Source organism: Chelonoidis abingdonii, chromosome 4 (genome assembly GCF_003597395.2).
Source record: "Chelonoidis abingdonii isolate Lonesome George chromosome 4, CheloAbing_2.0, whole genome shotgun sequence".
NCBI lineage: Eukaryota > Metazoa > Chordata > Testudines > Testudinidae > Chelonoidis > Chelonoidis abingdonii.
In genome coordinates, this window is record NC_133772.1 from 10,323,515 (window position 1) to 10,343,616 (window position 20,102).

General features: G+C 39.5%; 1 protein-coding gene across 5 annotated transcripts in view; it reads left to right on the forward strand.

Annotated features, from left to right (window-relative positions):
- Nucleotides 1–1,338: 1,338 nt before the first annotated feature.
- Nucleotides 1,339–20,102, forward strand: part of ST7L (suppression of tumorigenicity 7 like) — a 60,455-nt gene continuing 41,691 nt past the window's right edge. For 2 of the 5 annotated variants that reach the window (XM_075064824.1, XM_075064825.1), the window contains exons 1-10: nt 1,599–1,701; nt 3,684–3,846; nt 4,514–4,586; nt 5,372–5,487; nt 8,686–8,764; nt 9,923–10,077; nt 10,792–10,889; nt 11,970–12,084; nt 13,826–13,898; nt 15,008–15,110. In XM_075064824.1, the coding sequence (XP_074920925.1) occupies nt 5,415–5,487; nt 8,686–8,764; nt 9,923–10,077; nt 10,792–10,889; nt 11,970–12,084; nt 13,826–13,898; nt 15,008–15,110 (696 nt within the window). In that variant the 5' untranslated portion in view covers nt 1,599–1,701; nt 3,684–3,846; nt 4,514–4,586; nt 5,372–5,414. Of the gene's footprint in view, nt 1,702–3,683; nt 3,847–4,513; nt 4,587–4,610; nt 4,704–5,371; nt 5,488–8,685; nt 8,765–9,922; nt 10,078–10,791; nt 10,890–11,969; nt 12,085–13,825; nt 13,899–15,007; nt 15,111–20,102 lie in introns of those variants that run through there. The other 3 variants (XM_032802447.2, XM_075064822.1, XM_075064823.1) reach the window with 3 other exon arrangements.

The window sequence follows — 20,102 nt, forward strand, 5'->3', positions numbered from 1 at the left end:
ATTTAAAAATTGAAGGGACACAAGACCATGACATTTATTGCTGAACTACATAGGCTACAGACTTGCTGTCATCAGATGTTTCTTTCTTCCATCTCTCCTTTACTGAGGGTCAGTGGCTGATTAAATAGGTTTATGCTGTGAAGGTGGTGGGCCTGCTCCTTAAAATTAACTCTTCCAGAGAAGTCTGCAATTGATGATTGCCTCAGTTTTCTTTAGCCTACGGCTAGGTAGTCAGTACATTTAGTGTCTCTCTCCACAGCTGTAAAAGATGGATTATTTGTGCAAAAAAGGTTTTGACGTTATGCGCTCTGATTCTGGCTTGTGACTTTCCAGTGAAAGTTAAATATGTTCTTGCCCCCCCCCCCACTTTTAAATATACTGATGATCGTATTGCTGCTTTTCTGTCTGTTGATCTATTTAAAAATCCAGCAAATTAATTATTCTCTCCCTAGGAGCATGTTTACGTAGGAATTAGCATTTCAACATTTTGGTGTGAAGTTGAATTCAGGATTTTATTATAGTTAGAGAAATTACACTATGTTACTTAATACCATCTTCATCTAAAAGAGAGTTCATTTTCTGCTTGCAACCCTTGCTGTGATTCCAACATGATGCTTGTCACTCTTCCTGCATGTGTATTAGTTTATTTTCAAAGGTAAAAACTGGATGTTTCTTGTGTCTTTTTTTCCATTTAGCTGTTGGCCACTGTTTAAATTAGATTTTCAGGTTTTATCAGAAGTCCATTTTCAACCTGCAGTGTTAAACTCAGCATATTGTCAGCCTGCAGAGATATTGGACATTGGAAACAGAGGCTATCTCTGTTATGTAATACTCCAGCTGGTGGTGCTATATGATTCTAGTTTTCTCTGTTACTGCTTCCCTGCAGTAGATTAGCAGAACAACGCAGACCAAACATGCCTTTCTTACCTGGAAACGTGAGATTCACTCAGGATGGTAACATTGAGGAGGTTTCTTCTGTTCTGTAAATAACAAGGAGTGGAAATCTGTGGAAATCTACACCGTACGATGTATTTGAACATCGTAACTTTTGATGCACTCTTTGTTTTGCTGTGCCTTTTTTAATATCTTGGAAATAGCAGCACCTATTTATTATTGATTGATTATTGATTCTGTGTGGCTAAGGTAGTTTAGGATAGAACATATGTGCCTTTTTAAAACAGAACTTCTGATCAGTTTACTTGCTAAGACTTAATAGAAACTTGTATCAAAATAATATAGCTCACTTTTAAATTAAAATAAAGCATGTGGACTGTCAGAATTACTTACTCATTCAATAACCGTGCAACTGTTAAGATCCTTTGGTGTAGTGAGAGCATTACAATTTTGATGTCTTTTCAAAGGATTTATATAGAATTGTTCTGATTGCAAACACTAGCCATGTTTGATACGGTATCTTCTTTTAAGTCTCATCTTTCTGCTTGCTGTACTCTTCCATCTGTGAAATTACCAAGGCCCTTGCAAAACCTAAGTAATTTTGGGGTGTGTGTGTGTGTGTGTGTGTAGTGCGCTATATGTGGTTGTTTATGTTGCTTTCAAACATATTGTTTGGAATTTTCTAGTTCTGCCTATTGACTGTGCTGTTCTTCCCTCTTAACAGTGACTGTGTTCTTAAGCACTTTGACTCCAAAATTCTACGTTGCACTTACAGGGACTTCATCTCTTATATCTGGACTGATATTTGTAAGTAGATTCCTCTTCTCGCTAGAGCTTTTGCATGTCTCTTGTTAAAGTGAGGATGCAAGAAACCCTGCTGTTCTCTGACCAGTCTCTAGGTGGTGTCTTTATACTGTAAAATAAACTATGACTCCTCAATAGTTTCTGATACGCAGGACTCTATCCATTGTTACCTGAAGAGGGTATAGGTATGATTCCCACAACAACCTTAACTCTGAATTTCCTGAATCCTGTGCTAATTGAATCTCAACCTTCAGTATTGCATATAATTTCCTGTGTTTTAACGAGGAAAAATTCAGTCCCTTTCCCAATTGATAGTTTGCATCACAAAGCCACTGCCACAACTGGCATTCTCTTATTGGGAGTCTCTGCAGCCAGACCATGAAGACTGACCACATCTCTCACCGTTGGAAGCAGTCCCTTCAAGTCATGGGTGAGGTACTGGTCGTGTGCGCAGAGAAGGCTTGCACTGCTGCGACATTGCACATGTTTTTTGGACAAATTGACTGCCTTGGAGGGTGAAAACTGTTCTGGATGTTTCACCAGCACTAAAAAATTACATCTAAAGAGAGGCTGGTAGGAGAGAGGGTTTGGGCAATAAAAAAAAATTATTCTTGCTGAACTCTGATAGGTCATTAGCTGTCTGAGATTTCAGGCCCTGATCCTGAAGTCAGATCTCTGTGGGCAGATCTGGTTGCAGGATAAGGGCCTTTTGGAACATTCTTTCACTGTCAGATATCACACACAGTTACCAGAATATGCTGAAGCTGTGTTTAGCAGACATTTTGTGTGGCTAAAGTTAAAAGAAAAATCTTTTTTTATGTGAAGGAAGCAATTTGTTTACCATAGCTGCAGGAAAAATGCGGTTTGTGAGTACTGAATGAGGGATTTGGGAAGAGCTGTTTAAGAAGGAAATAGATGATGTTGTTTGACCTAGTCATTTTACATAATTAAGATACAGAAAAATCCTCGCTTTAAAGAAAAAAGTGGATTTTTTGTTGACATTTAAAATGGATGAGTTATTGCAACATTTCACAATAGGAATGCCGTGTATTTCAATGTGACTTATCTCTTCATGCTGATGGAAATACCCAGATGAATTGGTCTAGGGTGGTCCTCTACAGCAACTCCTGGAAATCATGATATATAAATGCCTCATAAGACATACAGGAGGAAAGAAGAAAAAAATAACACTCTTGCAGGGGCGGTTCCAGGCACCAGCACGTCAAGCGCGTGCCTGGGGCAGCAAGCCACGGGGGGGGCGCTCTGCCGGTCGCTGCGAGGGCGGCAGGCAGAGTGCCTTCAGTGGCATGCCTGCAGAGGGTCCGCTGGTCCCGCGGCTTTGGCAGATCTCCCTCAGGTATGCCGCCAAATCTGCGGGACTGGGGACCTCCCGCAGGCAAGCCACCGAAGGTAGCCTGCCTGCCGTGCTTGGGGCGGCAAAATACCTAGAGCCACCCCTGCACTCTTGACCTTAAACATCTCATAAATGAACTAAATGACTTCCCTCCCTGGACTCTCTCATGCTATTAACAAAGCATATTGCAAGTGATACAAAATGGGCAAAAAAGGTGAATTTGGAAGAATGAAATCCAAAGCTAGGCCCAGTCATGTAGTCCTTACTTCCAGGGGTAAGTCCCCTTGACTATGTGCTAAAGTAAGGGCTGCAGGATCCAGACACCTTTTTTGTTAAAATTGCTTCAGAAGTTAGCATACTTTTGTGGATGATAATCTATTATTTGACTAAAATCTGATAAATTTTTTAATGTTTTTTCTTCCCACGTTGTGTGGGGAGATCCATGTCTCTTTTGTTTAGTGGAAGGAGATATAAAAATTAACAATATTTTATACAGATAAATAGTGTCTATAATCAGTTGCAAAGGGATGTCCACATGGCTCACATTTTTGTTTCGTGTCTCTTGTGAATACTGGTAAGTTGTTGTCTAGTGAAACATTTGGGTGCAATTTTTCTCTTGTTCCCATTGCAGATATTCGAATGGTGGTACTTCCAAAAATATGGCACCTCTTTCATTGAGCAGGTGTCTGTGAGCCATTTGAGGCCACTCATTGGAGGAGTAGAGAATAGTCCTCCAGTGCCAGGTTTTTCAGCCAACAACGGAGAAAATGAGACAAACAGGCAGAGTTTGTCAGGTAATTGCTTCTAACTTTTGGCTTTGCAGAGACATGTTAAGTGTCTCACCTAAACCCAGAAAGATTTGTTCAAACTAGTTGAATTTCTGTCTTAGAATGATTTTGGCTTCCCGCTAGGGCCTATAGTAACAATCAGAGAAAGATGTTCTCTCATTTGGGACCATCAGTACAAGATAGTTGCGGAAGTAAAGCGAAATGATTATGGTAATCAGTGAAGTAAAATCCAGAATTGCTTTGTGAATATTGTTGCATTTGTTAGAACTGCTGAAAGAGAGAACCTATGTATTGCCTGGTATGTTACATAATTATTAGAAATAAGAGTTTAAGTCAAGAGATTAATGCACAGTTTGAATGCAAAAAATAGACTGAAACACACCACTGAATTGTCCCAGTAATACCAGGCTTTTGCAGACACCAAAATTTTACAGTTTGCAAGCTCCAAAATTATGCAATTTGACCATTGCTCTGGTTATTCTCGTGCAATGTTTAACCCTTCTTCCAAGTGTTTTTGTATGACAGGAATGCTGGAAAACTCTGGCTTTGCACAAGTCATGTCCGGCAGGAAGTGATCAGGGAATGAATTGAAGTAATACGGATTTTACAGAAAGTGCTGTAGCTGTTTAAAGACAAGGGATTAGTTTTGGAACTTTATTCAAACTTGAAGTAGTGCTCTTTCATTTTGCAGAGTGCAAAGTATGGAGAAACCCTCTTAATCTTTTCAGAGGAGCAGAATATAGCAGGTAGTAATTTCATTTTATTTTCAGTGTAACAAGCAGCTGTGGAAATGAACTTAGAACCTGCACACACCTTTTAACTTGTTGCCAGAGCTCTCATCTTTGCACTTCTTGGAAATAATGGTGAGATCCAAAGAGCATCATGGGTAATTGTTGGGATTTATACCAGTCCTACCCTTAAAAAAGTATCCGTCCAGAGCTCTAGGCACTCTAGGCATACATATTAGAAATACAAATATTGGTGCAAACAAAGTGAACTGTGTAGCTTCCCCAAAGCAAAGAAACATCCTTTCCAGTGCTCCTCACAACCCTCTTTCTCCAAAATTCTAAAATATCTGCAGACTCGAAAAGATCTGAGCTTTGCAGCATGCCCTGAAAGCTGACAGATTTGGGCTATTTCATTCCAAAGCTTGAGGAATGAGTTCTGAAGTAGAGTCTGTCATATAGAACGCCCTAGTGGAACCACACTCTCCCTTTGTAGAATGGTTGTTTCAGCTCGAGCGTTGTCGTTGTCCGGAACTGTGACCCTGTTGCAAAGGGATAAAAGCATTTCTCAAACAGGCAGTTGCCAAGCCATTTTGGCTTTTAGGTTCAAAAATCATGCGTTGCCTTATGGCCAGGAAGCCCTCTGGCAACCTGTACAGAACAGTGGTGTTGCAATCTAATGATTAGAAAATGCACATAACAAATGACCCTTCAGTGCTAACGTCAGTTTCTGAAGATATCAGATATCCCACTGTACCAGCTGTTACCAACACATGTTTTGAGACTTTTCTTGTCTTTTGCTAAAGGTACACATGGGTGACTGGGAAGGAACCGCTTACATACTACGACATGAATTTGTCTGCTCAGGATCATCAGACATTTTTCACGTGTGACACAGACTCTCTTCGGCCTTCAGATACAGGTACTAGCTATTTCTGCATGAAAACAAGGGTGTATGTGTGAAAGATGGAACAGTTAGACTATCTAAAGAATATTGGAAATATTCACCCAAAGGTGATCCCAGCTACTGAGTGGAAACCTATAAAGTAATAATTGCATAATACTGCAATTTAGGAAGTACAAAATGTATGTTTAGTGATAGATACACTTCTGAGTTCTATAGGGAGTGCAGTCTAGAGGTTTAAAGCGATTCCTAAACTCTGCCACTGACTCACTTTGTAACTCTGAGCAAGCAGCTTCTTGTCTTGTGGCTCAGTTCACCCATCTGTAAAATGGGAATAATGCTAATGTAACTTACAGGAGTATGATGAGGCTTCATGTTTGCCTAAACACTCAGATCCTTGGATGAAAGACACACTGAACACAGTGTGTTGTGTATATGAAATAGTAAATTGTGAAAATGTTCCTGCTTTTGCAAAAGGTGCTGTAGACTCTACGACATGCTTAGTATCATAGTTTGGTCTCCTGAAAAATGGTCCCCTCAGCAGTATTCTGCCCTCAGAACTGCAGTTGGTCATTAGTTCAATACTGACTCCGAAAGAAGAGCCCCAACCCTACTTCCTGCATCACTTAGATCAGTGGTTCTCAAACTTTTTTTCACAGACTACTTGAAAATTGCTGAGGGTCTTGGTGGACCACTTAATGATCTTTCCAAATGTTGTTTGTACCATTAGCTAACTACTGTAAAGCACTTTGGATAAAAGCACTATATTAAAAAAACCTTAATAAGAATTAACATTTTTTTTGTTCTACAAATAAAAGCACTCAACTCATATTTTAATATCAGTAACTTTACCTTTCTAATGCAATGGATGTGTCCTATCTCCCCTGCCCTGGCAGCCCCTGAGCTGGGGATAGGAAGTAGGGAGGTCTCTCCCCCACCACAGCAGCCACAGAGCTGAGGCTGGGAAGGAGGGCTGTCTCTCCCCAGCAGCCGCAGCCCTGGAGCTGGGGAAAGTCACCTCTTTCTCTGGCTGCCACAGCCCTGCAGACCCCAAATGCCCCTCACCCCCTCTTCTCACTCCCCCTCCCACCTGCCCCCTATTCCCTCCAAGGTCACCACCTCACCTTACGTTTGCGTCTTCTCCAGGGTCCTGGTAGGTGTGGCTCCACTAATTAGGTGGGTGACCCTTCCTTCTCTCTTCTTCATTCTGCCTAGGTGTGCACCTTAGCAGGAATTATCCATGGGCCACCTGAATGGAGCTCACAGACCACTGGTTGAGAACCTCTGACCTAGATATTCCTTGGAGTTCTCCCATTGAACAGGCTGTGTCCAACCCTGCTTAACTTGAGATCTGATGAGTTTTCAGCTCAAGATGGTTTGACGTCCCAGAATACAAGACTAAACCTCTTGCCATATAATAGGTCTATGGTTGCAACTTTGTTGGTATTTTAGTATAGATTACAGCATTACATTTGTTAAGGGATATGATGAGAGACTTGTTTTTGTTTACTCTGTTGTTTGTAATACATTTCAGAAGTTAGAAAACAACATCTTTCCTTGTTTGTCTTCAATCAGTTTCTTATTAAACTAGCCCACAGGACTTTCCCTTTGATTACATTTACATCTTCATGGAGGTAAACAGTGCTGCACAGTTTGGTGAAAAGGGAGATCTTGCGCTGTCTCTGCTCGCTGTGAGGTTCGCGGTGCATATAGAAAACCAAATATTTTAGGATGTTGCATAAACTAGCTGTTACAAGGTTGTTGTTTTTTCTAATTATATATTTTTAAAACCTGGACTGTGTTCTCCACTAGTTTAATGTCTTCAAAGAAGTTCACAGTTGGGGCCATAACTAATGAACAGGCATGTCTCTTTAAGTGTGTTGTAATGTTACAACATTTTTGTACAGTTAGTATGCCCTACCTGGCTATTGTCAGATGAGGTGCTAACTCTTATCAATTTGTCAAGTTCAGGAAGTGTTAGCTGTCAGCTAGCTGGTGACATGTTTGATATGAGGAATGTATTTTTGTTGCACAAATGGAGTATATTGTCTCCTCTTTTAAGCCAAGACTAATATTTTGTTTCCAAAGGAAAACTCAAATATTTTCCACATTATTCTTACTGGACAGTTGCAGTTTTTGTTCCAAAAGAAACATGTATAGATTCTCCAATTTTTCTTATCAAACTTGAGCGAGGCCAGATATTCAGTTCCATGAACCAAAAGTTTGGAGTCTTTTCAGAAATGTTGTTGGGTGTGAAGACTCTAATTCTGCCTAGGAAATTGTAGTGGTAAGAACATTGCCCTTCTTTTGGTTAAAGTGGGCTCTTAAATTTGGGTTCCATTTTTTCATAATAGGGGCTGATATTGTCCAGAGATGTGCTGTGTTAAATTGGTTCCCTTCCCACTCCTCCTCTTGCTGTAATTCTTTTGCAGAAAATTATAATTCAGACAAACCTCCTAGATTCAAACATAGTTTGGATAAAGAGCATGTTCTGATCTATGTGTATTTTTAGCTGCTTCATAGTACCTTTCAACAAGATGATCAACAGTAACAGTATATTTTGAATTGACTGTAACATATTATGCCACTTGAATGTGCTCTTGCTTTCTAACCCAAACTTTAAAAGGAATTGCTTAACCATTTATAATCTGTTAAATAACAGCTTTGAGAAGGCATTTAAGGATTTAACACAACAAAACTGTACTAGAACAACAGTATTTTTTTTATCATGTCGTTCCTTAAAATAAAAGTATTGTCAATAAACAAAAATTAGGATTTTATGCAGGTCTATGCCAGGGCCACTGTCAATGAACGCAAAAAACAGTGTGCACCAATTGAGTAATTGTAGACCAGTCTTTATGTGCACAGGAACTATGTGATTTGCATATCAAATGAGGTTTTAAATGAACAATGAATAATCTCCTTGCAGATATTCCCATTTTAAGTGGAATTTGTAATCTAATCAGATGTCACAAGTCTCATCAGTTGGTGATGGAAGAAACTTTCTTCAGGGTTTAAATCTCCTTTTGCTGCGTGCGTCTGAGGGAAAAATAGAGTCAAGCTCAGAGTACAAATGATTGTTGGTCAAGTGGAGCTGATGTATAAATTACCTAAGTGTTACTTCCTAAAAAGCTCTAGTTTTTGTGGATGGTTAACTATATATTTCATACATAAGCATTTCTATTCATGATCTGTTTTAAAACGTTTTTCCCACAGTTATGCAGAAGGCATGGAGAGAGAGAAACCCTCAAGCCCGAATCAAAGCAGCATATCAAGCTTTAGAATTAGATAATGAGTAAGTCTGAAATTAACATAAACATAAATGTAAATTCTGGCACAAAAAAACAAAGTGCTTTACCCAGGACACAGTGTCACTTTTTGTTTGAATTTAGAATTAGCAAGAAATAATGCCTTCAAATAGTGTGAGGGTTTTCCTGTATGCATCAATTAGAAATAAATATGTGGCTGTCAGAGTACATTGCATCACTTAGCTCTGGTTTGATTAAAAGAGCTTTTGGCCTGCCTATCTTTTAATTTTAAAAAGAGAACATTATTTTGATTTGTGCCATTTCTGTCTGTGGGTCAGTAGAAATAACATATACAAGGAGAAAAACCTTATTTTTAGGTGAAACAAAGTAAATCTCCATAAGGAGTCTTGTTATTGCAATGTCATTACTGACCCCCAATAATACTGCATGCAGTGTTGTTGTTGTAATCAGACTTATAGATTTCATGGCCACAAGAGACCATTTTCATCATTGTCACACTACCTTTTCATTGTTTTTGAGCAAATAATTTTTCTTGCTGCAACCAACTTATTTTTCCATTTGGAACATTTGCCTTAAGTTCTTAAAACTGTAAAGCAGGGGTTGGCAATTTTTCATAAGTGTTGGGCCGAGTCTTCATTTATTCACTCTAATTTAAGGTTTCACGTGCCAGTAATACATTTTAACATTTTTAGAAGGTCTCTTTCTAGAAGTCTATAATATATTACTAAACTATTGTTGTATGTAAAGTTAATAAGGTTTCAAAATGTTTAAGAAGCTTCATTTAAAATTAAATTAAAATGCAGTGCCCCCCCCCCCCCGACCATTGGCCAGGACCCAGGCAGTCTGAATGCCACTGAAAATCAGCTCACGTGCCGCCTTCGGCACCTGTGCCATAGGTTGCCCACCCCTGCTGTAAAGGCTTCTGTTGTCTTAGCACTTGTCACTTGACTATAGTCCAGTGAATACTCTGCTAGGTACCATATATTTCACAGGGTGTTTGATAAGGATTCTTGCATGCTTAATTTTTATTCATTAGTAATGGGTTTTCATAAACTTTCAAGTACTACATACAGGAGAAAACCCATAGATATTTTTGATGCCATTACTTTCTTGTGCAAAAAATCCTTAAAACTGACTTCCATCTGAGTAGTTTGTGGCTTTCTTTCTTTTTGTTTCCATTACAGTTGTGCCACTGCATATGTTCTCCTAGCTGAGGAAGAAGCAACAACTATTATAGATGCTGAGAAGTATTTTAAGCAGGCACTAAAAGCAGGCGAAACAGTTTACAGAAAATCTCAGCACTGCCATCCCCAAAACTCTCAACATGAAGCACATCTTAGTAAGCACCTTTGACTGAATAGTTACAGATTTTTCTGCTTGAGCACAGAAGCAAATGAAAGAAATGTGATTGTTTTTAGGGTAGCCATTGAAACACTCAACCCTGATAAGGAGCATCACTGTTAGTACTTATTCTGTAATTCCACTTTAGCATAATATGCTGTATGAATTTTATATGGTCTGCATATGAGTAAACCTGTAAAAAAGCAGATAGAGCTTGTAGTCATGACAGTAGCATGTGTCACTCTGCCTTGGTGGGCTTGTGCATACACGTGGCAGTGTATCTTAATGTATTGATATGTTACCCTACTCTAGTGGTGGGGAATAATAGAAGGATTAGTAAGTGTTAATGGTGCAGTTCACCATTGGTCACTGGTTTTATCCCACCCAACAGATGGAAAGAAACTCAAAAGTTCTTGCCATATGATGACTGGGAACCTAGCTGAAATGAGTTGCTGGGTTTGGTCTTTTTCTTGGTGGACCACTGCCAGAATTTTGTTTGGGAAGGTATAGGTGATTATTCCATACTCTTACTTCTCTCTGCTGCTGATTAGGGAAAGGGTGTTGTGCATTCTTTCTTGGAGAATTATATCATCTCATGCTATTTTAGGCACTCGATTAGAGAGATGTCCACAACACGTCCCGCAACCCTTTTTTATTATTCCCTTTCTACAACTAAACATATGGGGATTAATTGTTTTATTTTTTTACTCAGGAAGAGACACCAATGTATTGGTTTACGTGAAAAGGAGACTAGCCATGTGTGCAAGAAAACTTGGAAGAATAAAAGAAGCAGTAAAAATGATGAGAGATGTAAGTCATTTTAAATAAAATGTAAACAACTTGTATAATTTGGACAATAGAGTTATTAGCTTAAAACCACTGTGGAGGTGATGGAATAATTAGGTTGTGAATGAGTTTCATAGTGAGATACGAATATTTTCAACAAAATTTTAGTTTTTGATATCTGTGAAGTATATATGTACATAATATGGCTAATGTGTTTAGTTTTACCTTCCATTTCCCCTTATGTTTGACTTGATGATTAACTTGTTAAAGTAGCTATACTCTATGCTTCATACCATGCCACTTTATTTCTTTCACTTGCCCAAGGTGGATGCAACATTATTTTTACACAGGCATGCATTATAGATCAAACCAACCACCTTGTGCAGTTAGCCAAGTCATAGGAGCACATTGTATGAACACCTGGGAAACAAGTGTGCTGAGCCGATGAATGTAGAGAAAATTGTGGTGGTCTCTTCGGTGGTGGGGGGCAGAGAGAGGTGGGAAGTAGTAAAGGACGAAAAGGAACATCAGCCGTTATATTAAGTTCTTGCAACCATTGCACTGAATATTTATGTACTGTATTTTATCTGAATGCCTTGCTGAATTTATTGAACAATGCGATTAGATTTATCATCTGGTTTGGTTTAGCAGCTCAGAGCTAATAATTTATTAAGGATGTAAAACAGTGACCTAAACAACACTGGAAAATGAATACAAGTATGATATTGTATTTTGGAGCAATTTATGGATACTTGCTTTGGTTAACAGATTGTATATAAGTAAGTGTGTCTATTGCATTGGCAGGAAGAATTACAAGGCCTACGATGGGTTATTTATTTATCAACTCTTTTTTCCCCTGGATTTCCACAGAAAAACTGGTTTAGGGCCTGATTTCTTTGGGCTTTTGTGACCTTGCATAATTTGAAGCATGAATACCAGACAAATCTTATTTGGCTAAATTAGATTATTGTTGGTCTTATATTTTGGGTTATTGTGCCCAAACTACCATTTTAATAAATAAAGGCAAAGAGTTTTCTGTGTTTTCAAATGCCGCTTATGGTAAGTGTGAGTAAAATGGAGTTATTTTTCTTTTCTGATGTGCAGTTAATGAAAGAGTTTCCACTTCTTAGTATGTTGAATATTCACGAAAACCTTCTGGAGGCGCTGCTGGAATTACAGGCGTATGCTGATGTCCAGGCAGTTTTAGCGAAGTATGATGGTGAGTGACATTTGTCATGAAGCATAAAAACATTCATGTTTGCCATTCTATATGTTAACACAGAGCATGTGACAGACATTCTTCAAACCTTAGCTTTAATCTGTGAACAAATATAACTGCTCAGCGTAGTGGAGGCCAAATGAGCTCTAGGAGCACTCTTTTTGTACCTCTCCTAGTTCTTTCATTGCTAACAGATTTTTTCAGCCCTTCACAGTCAATACGCTGCTCCCCTCACCAGAGTAGTCAATGCGAGTGAGCAGAAAAGCGGCAGTCTTCCCTACTGCCTGGCCTGCATCTTTCATACCACTCTTGGATCCTGTTTGCCAGAGAGATCAGGACTCAAGCATTTGATCCCTTATGTTGCAGAATTACTAGTTCTCCAGGCTGACCTGCTTCCAGTGTGCTATATGCTTAGATATTCTTCTGTGGAAGAGCCTAGCTATTTTGTTTGTGTCCCTAGAGTTAGAACACATGTGTTCCCCAAAGCAGTTTTTCTTCTGGTTGGGAATGAGAATGTTACACCCAAGTCACTGTCAGAACTGTCCCTTAAATCAACTTCAGAGAGGAGGCCTATAGAAGCAATGTTTCTGGCAATCTTCCTCGCACCCAGGAGTCAGTGTGTTCCGTAATGCCTCTATTCACTGTGGCTTCAGGGAATAAGTGGCATGAGATTTTTGCCAAAACCTAATACCCAAATGTGTGGCCAGTGTGCTGATATTACTCAACCCATGCTGTGCTGTGTGGGTATTTTTCATTAACACAGTAAAAAACATTTACATGGTCATGGATTTTTTTCATGTTGACTTCAGAAAGTTTGACACTTATTTAATTTAGGGGGCACTGATTCCTTTTAAACATCTGGAACAGTTAGGATGAGCTTCAGAGGGCTGTAGGCTCAGAGAAACTTGCAGGAAATCCTTCCCATATGGTACTTGCCAGATGCTTGGCTGGCTTGTTACATGATGGACAAGGCTGAGAGAGGTTTTAAAAAACAGGAGGTGTTTAACTGGTGCATATAGATTAGTATTCCAGAATTTATTTAGAAATAATCTTTTATCTATTTTTAAAATAACCTTGTACTGTAGAATTTTAACTCTCCTAGAGACAGTCAGGTCAAGTTTTGAACCAAATTTATGCTTTGTATAAATTTAGGTTTTACAGAAACTAAAACCAAAATAGTTATTTTTCCACAGAACTAAAAATAATTTAATGGTAAGATATTTTAGTTAAATTCCCCTGTAGTGTTTGTAATTAAGTGTTGAAAGGTGCTAATGTATGAGAACTTGAAAATGAAATTTACTAGAAATGGACTAGTATATTTTAAAGTTAAGAAATGGAAAAAGTAAGTTGAAGGTTAAAAATTATTTATTTTAATACTGCGAGTGGTGTTTAACACAGCTGAAGGTGCTTTCTAAAAGTGTTTAACCCGCTAATGTACCTCTATATAAATTCAGTTTTACAGCATCATATTTGATAACTATGCTCAGAAATGAGTGGTGAGGAACAATTCCTGACCCTGCAGCTGGGACTGTAAAACCAGGGGATTTTTCTGAAAGAGGATTTTGGGGACTGGTGCAAGGCAGTTAAGGAATTGAAAGTTTCTAGTCATAACTGAAATGTTCCAGATGTTGAATTTACTATATGGGCCATCCCAAATGCAAATCATTCAGCTCAGAGGAGACAGATTTAAAATGTTTGTCTTACTTTAGAATCATAAAGTTAACTATTTATTGTACCGTAGATATCAGTCTTCCAAAATCAGCAGCAATATGTTACACAGCAGCACTGTTGAAGGCCAGAGCTGTTTCAGACAGGTAAGTGAACACAGAAACGTTTGAAATCAGTGTATTAAGCTAATCTTGGATTCTGGTGTAAAAGATAGATCAATTATTAAAAACAAACAAAACCCTAAATCTCATATATAGCATTCATATCTCTGAAGACAGATTCATTCTTTATTCATGAGCAAACGTTCAGCCTCTCTCTACTACTATTATTCTCCTGATTTCTTTAAAGTATAAATTACAGGGGTTGGCAACCTTTGAGAAGTGGTGTGCCGAGTCTTCATTTATTCACGCTAATTTAAAGTTTTGTGTGCCAGTAGTACATTTGAATGTTTTTAGAAGGTTTCTTTCTATAAGTATAATATATAACTAAACTATTGTTGTATGTAAAGTAAATAAAGTTTTAAAAATGTTTAAGAGGCTTTATTTAAAACTAAATTAAAATGCAGAGCCCCCGGACCAGTGGCCAGGACCTGGGCAGTGTGAGTGCCACTGAAAATCAGCTTGCTTGCCGTCTTCAGCACACGTGCCATAGGTTGCCTACCCCTGAATTACATCCACAACTAGTCCATCCAAATATCAGATATCTTAGCTCTTCTGGATTTTAGATGGTTCACTCTTCCTGAGATGGTGGAGGGTGTGTGGGAAAGATGGATGCTTGACCGTACATGGAGATTGTCTGGTGCTTCCCCTTCTCTGGTTGGTTGCTGACTGCATCCTCTGTTAATTTTAGCTTTGCATCTTAGTGTACATCATCATAAAATCCTATAACACTAATTGAATGCTCAGCTTTACATCCAGTTTCCATCTGAAAACTCCAGATGGAAAAGTTTCTAGTATGTTTGTCGTCACTTCAGCTTCTTGTGTTTGCTATGCTCCAGAGAAAATCCTTCCATAGTGCTACTTGGTTTCTAAAAGCTTAAGATGCCTTTGGTACATGAATAAGGATCGTAGTCAAGATACCTGAGTTAGTTACCTGTGGTGGTTAGCTGCATAAAGAGCAAAGCAGGGCTGAGCCAAAAGGCGTTTTTTCATTCTCAAGAATCAGTCTTTCCCGCAGTTTATGATGAGCTTCGATCTTAAAGTATCATTCTTATTTGGATTTTCTTTAGTAAATTCAGGTCAGGTTTTCTCTGCAGGTTTTCTCCAGAAACAGCCTCCAGAAGAGGGCTCAGCACAGCAGAAATTAATGCTGTGGAAGCAATTCACAGAGCTGTGGAATTTAACCCTCATGTCCCAAAGGTAAGAACTGACTTTTTTTTCTCCTTATGGGATCAGTTTAGCTTACTATCTGAAATATAGTCACCATTTGCAGTGGTCCTGGAGTCTTGCGACCCCTGTGAATCATGTGACTACTTCTCTGTGGTTGAAGTAGGCTGAGGAGAGCACATGTAGAACCTGAAACTACACCTCTCCCTCAATATAACGTGACCTGATATAACACGAATTCGAATATAATGCAGTAAAGCAGCGCTCTAGGGGAGGAGGGCTCCACACTCTGGTGGGTCAAAGCAAGTTTGATATAACACGGTTTCACCTATAACGCGGTAAGATTTTTTGGCTCCCGAGGACAGCGTTCTATCGAGGTTGAGGTGTATTTGGAAATCCTGAGTAAACCGTAGCATGGATAGAAATAATAGCATCCACCACTAATGACTGCTATAGTTAAGATTGCAAATCAGCTTCCTTGGTATCTTCTTGTTCTTGCACACTTGTAACTTTTCCAGCCTTTATACTCCATCTCATACACAGTCTATAAGAAGGTGGTTGTGCTTTGGGCAGTTCATAAAATGGTTGTAAAATAGAGGCTAAGAACATTTGAAAATACACTACAGCACATGTTCAGTGGAAAACTGAAATTGGCATTTCTAAGCATGAATTCAGTAGTCATGTGGCAGCAGCTGTTTGACTGCATGGTGATGTGCCCATGCAACTGAGCTGATTTAAACGTGCAAAGTATATTTAAAAGTAATTGTCACTCTTCTGCATAGGAATTAGCATAGGGCTGGAATGCTTGAGTTCTCAGGACAGATTTTTTGGTGGCCTCAGTGTGCGGCCACCAACTCTTGCTGGTGGCCGCTCTTTCACTTTTTCCTAAAATACTTAATTAGTGTTAGGAAAACCAAATAAATATGCACATATACACATCCAAATCATTGTAATTTATTTATTGCTAGCTGGTAAGTCAGTTGTGAAAAGTGATATTAACAAACATACAAGGATCACTTTTCGCAGGAGACTTGATCAGCCCTGGCAAGCCTGGGGGCAAATTAAGCCCTGGATGGAGGGTCGGAGGAAGCAGTGGGGGCCAGTGGGGCTGAGGGAGGCAGTGGGGGGCTGGAGCCTGAAGCCATGTGTTTAGAGCCCGAAGCCCCGTGGCGAGAGGATGGGGCCCAGGGACAGAGCTCAAAGCCAGGTGGATGGATCCTGGGGCCTGCTGCTGCGCACCCAGAACCTGGGGCTGGAACCTGAAGTCCTGTGGCCAGAGCCTTCTGCCCCACCATGCCAGGGCTGAAGCCCAAAGCCTGAGCCTCGCCAACCCTGAGAAGGTGGGGAACTCACTGGCTGCCTGCTCTTCCAGCGTTGTGCCCCAGATAACTCCAGAGGGAGGCAGTGCCCAATCCGTACTGATGGCTCCAGCAACCAACATGAAGGCAGTGCGTCCAGAAGCAACAGGGAGGGGAAAGGGGCATTACTCTCCTCCCCACCCCACCCCTCAAATCACAGCCCAGGAGGCTGTGGCCACATTTTGAAAAATGCTAGACTTCCTGATTTTTAGTCCAACTTCTGCTGATAACTTAGTATTTAGAACTTTCCAAACATTTAATTAAGTCTCTTAGCACATGAGTAGAGTAGGTAACAATATAATTGTCCCACTTCGCAGATGGGGAAACAGGCACAAAGAGTGGCAATGACTTTCCTAAAGTTTTGTGTTAGAACTAGGATTAGAAACCACATGTCCTGATAGTTGTGCCTGTGCATAATCTGCCACTATCACACTTCTCAAACAAGGCACCTAACTTCTGTCAGTTTCCCCATCTGTAAAATGGGCATAATACTGATACTTGTCTAATGGGTAGGACCTTTTCCAATATTCAACTTCTTGTTGGGGAAATTACAATCACGGAGGTTAAGGGTGACCAGAAGAAGATATAGATGGAACCTGTTCAGTTTGATGATTTTATAATAACTGCATCTTTGATGGAAAACCCCCATTAAACCCAACTTGAGTTAGGACTGTAATTATTATATGTTGGTGCAAACTGTTCTTTAATTAGAAATTTATTTGGGCATAAGTAGCAAAATTGCATGCTCTTAATAGTAGCTTCTCTGACAATTTCAAACAATAAACCTATTAGATGAAATTTCCTGTGTTTTAACTATAAGTAAACATTTTTTCTGAACATCTGAAATTTTGGAGTTTGAAAGTGCAGCTAAAGACTGGACATTTAAAAGATCAAATAATTAGCAGTAGGGAACAGATGATTCCCAAAAGGATGGGTGAGTCATTATTTTAGTCTCTAGTTAATTTCTGTACCAATCTCTCTGAGAAATTTCTCCCACTTGTGATTAAGCAAGTACATGGAACAATATTCTCAAATTCCCCTCCAAGGCAAACCACACAATATATCTAGTTTAGCACAGAGTGCCTACTCCTGTTGGAGCAGTAATTGCATACTAGAAGAAATTCTACTGCTGCCACAAAGTTTAAGGCCCAGAAGCCATGACACAACTTCTGGGAGAAAATGGTGAATTAGCAGTATTTTCATGCTGTCCTGGCTAGTAACGGCTCTATGATCTAGTGATTACAGGACTAGAAGTCAGGATGGTACTGAGGTCTCATGTGACCAAAGATAGTAATTTGCTGGGCTATCTCGGGCAAGCTACTTCACCACCTTACACACCACTCATTCTACCTGCAAACTTGGGGCAAAGGCAGAAGATTATGCTTCTGAACCTTTTGGCAGGTTTTACCAGAGGACTTTCCAGGCTTATTTTAGTAAACATCTCCTGTGACTAGCAACTTTTCTGTGTAGTAAAGCTGTCTTTTTAACTGTACTTGATAACATTGGCAAGAGTTAGCGTTATCTTTAAAGAACATAGCAGCAAAATGGCTACGGATAGAATTGTTTTATCAGGGATTCTTTGCCATGTCCCTCTGTGGTTTTAAAGGGCCTGGCTATCTGTAGCATGCATTTTGTTAAAGAGGGAAACTTAATGTGGTGGATTATAATCTCCCTTAGCTGCAAATTTGCTCTTAAATATTTTATTAGCACTGATTGCTTATACAGGGCTTTGATTCATCTGAATAGATAATAGTTTGAATAATTCTATGCTTAACCGCTATACATAAACACATGTAAGCTGTTACATCCTTGTGGTTACATAGAAAGATCTTTTTAAAATCAGCAGCATATTTAAAATATTTATGCCTAGATGAGAAATCACTTATTTGGTTATCACTTGCAGACTACGGCAGCATTAGCTTTGTTACTGTGAGAATGTCTGTGAAGCTGAAAAACAAGGGTTTCAGAACACACTTTTCATTCAGCTGCAGCCTTTAGCAGATCCGAAAGAAATTATAAAACTGAACAAATGGGCTAAATGTAACCATACCTGCAGCAGATGTCCTCACTGTTTCACCAGGATTGTCACAATATGCTGTGATAACTGCATCCCCATGAACTGTTAAACCTGGCTTACAGCACGTGTCCCGTTCCCTGCCTGTCTAAGCCTGACTGTGCAGTCTTTCCTGCTAAGACAAGGCCTATGTTTGCATGCTCCCCTTCTCAGGGAAATTTTCTTGAGGACTGTGGTAATTCCAACCCAATTTTGGTATTAGGCCATTTAATATTTATATTACAGCAGTACTTGGAGGCCCAGACCAGGTCTCTGTGCGAGGTGCTATACAAACCACAGTCATGAGTCCTATCCCAAAAAGCTTACAATCTGTGCTAAAATTTCCTGTCCTCCTCAGGACAGTCTGCTTATGTGCTACTGAAGACACTGTCAGGCAAGGGTAATGGCTAATTAAAATGTGTAGTCTTCAAAATCCCTGAAGCTGGACAGGCCTCTCCAAGGAGTAATTATTTATTTTGTTTTTCTAGATTATTGGCAAGAGAGCTTTTAAAACACTGATAATTGTATGAGATCTGAAATCTCTAATTAAAAACAGTATGTGTTCATCTCCTCCCCCCCCCTTCCCATATATGAACAAAAATAAAACCAGTTCAGTCTTGTGCTGCAGTTCATGTCTGCTAATACCTGAAGTGGCTGGATATTAGACTCCCCAAGCAGGACGTGTAACTAAAATCTAGAGAAGTGCAGGACTTTTTTGCCTAGAGAAAATGTCAATTTGTTGAAAAGGAAACTTTTCATGGAAATATCAGTTTTGACAAAATCTTTGGGAAGAGGGAACAAGAGACATCCCCTGCCAGAACTTGCCACACCCTTATGGTTAGGGGATATAGGAGACCCTGGGATATAGGAGACCCTGCTCCAAACCAGGCAGAGTAGGGGCTTGAACCCATCTCCCCCACGTACCAGGGAAGTGCTCTCACCACTGGGATACTGGCTATTCCAGGGTGGGTCTCTTTCTCTCTTTCCTATATATTTTTTTTCTTGAAAAATTTCAAATGATCTAGATTTCGTTCCAATGCACAATGAAAATGTTGAAACCTCAGAATTTTTGGTGAAACGGAATTCTTGTTTTCCGGCTAACCTTACTGAACTCTCAGCAACCCCTTTACTAGCACTGTTGATACATGCAAGTTGTAGTCTTGAAAGTGGAAAGATGTCTTAGCACTAATTCTCCTCAGCTAATCATGGAATCCAAATTAATCTAGCCATGAAGGTCTGAATTTATCTATCCACAGTGTTCTGTCTGCCTGTCCAGTTTAATAGAATGTGCATGGAGAAAGCTAATTGCTGAGAGAAATTGCTGCTTGTTCGCATGATTGATCAAGAGTGTAGCAAGTTCATTTCAGGCAGTCTCGGACAGATTTTTCTTCAGACTGTGCCTTTAGGGGAAGAAGATTATAACACATTATCATTACCTAAAAATGCTTTTATTTTGTGTATCCTTCAGTTCCTTCAGAACCCTTGTGTTCTTTGAAAGAGTTATATTAAACTACTTATTAAGCCTTTTTGTGAGATGCATTCACTAGTTTTAGACAATCAGATTAGTATCATGTTTCATTAACCGTATCTTCTCCTCTGATTATATGCCAATTC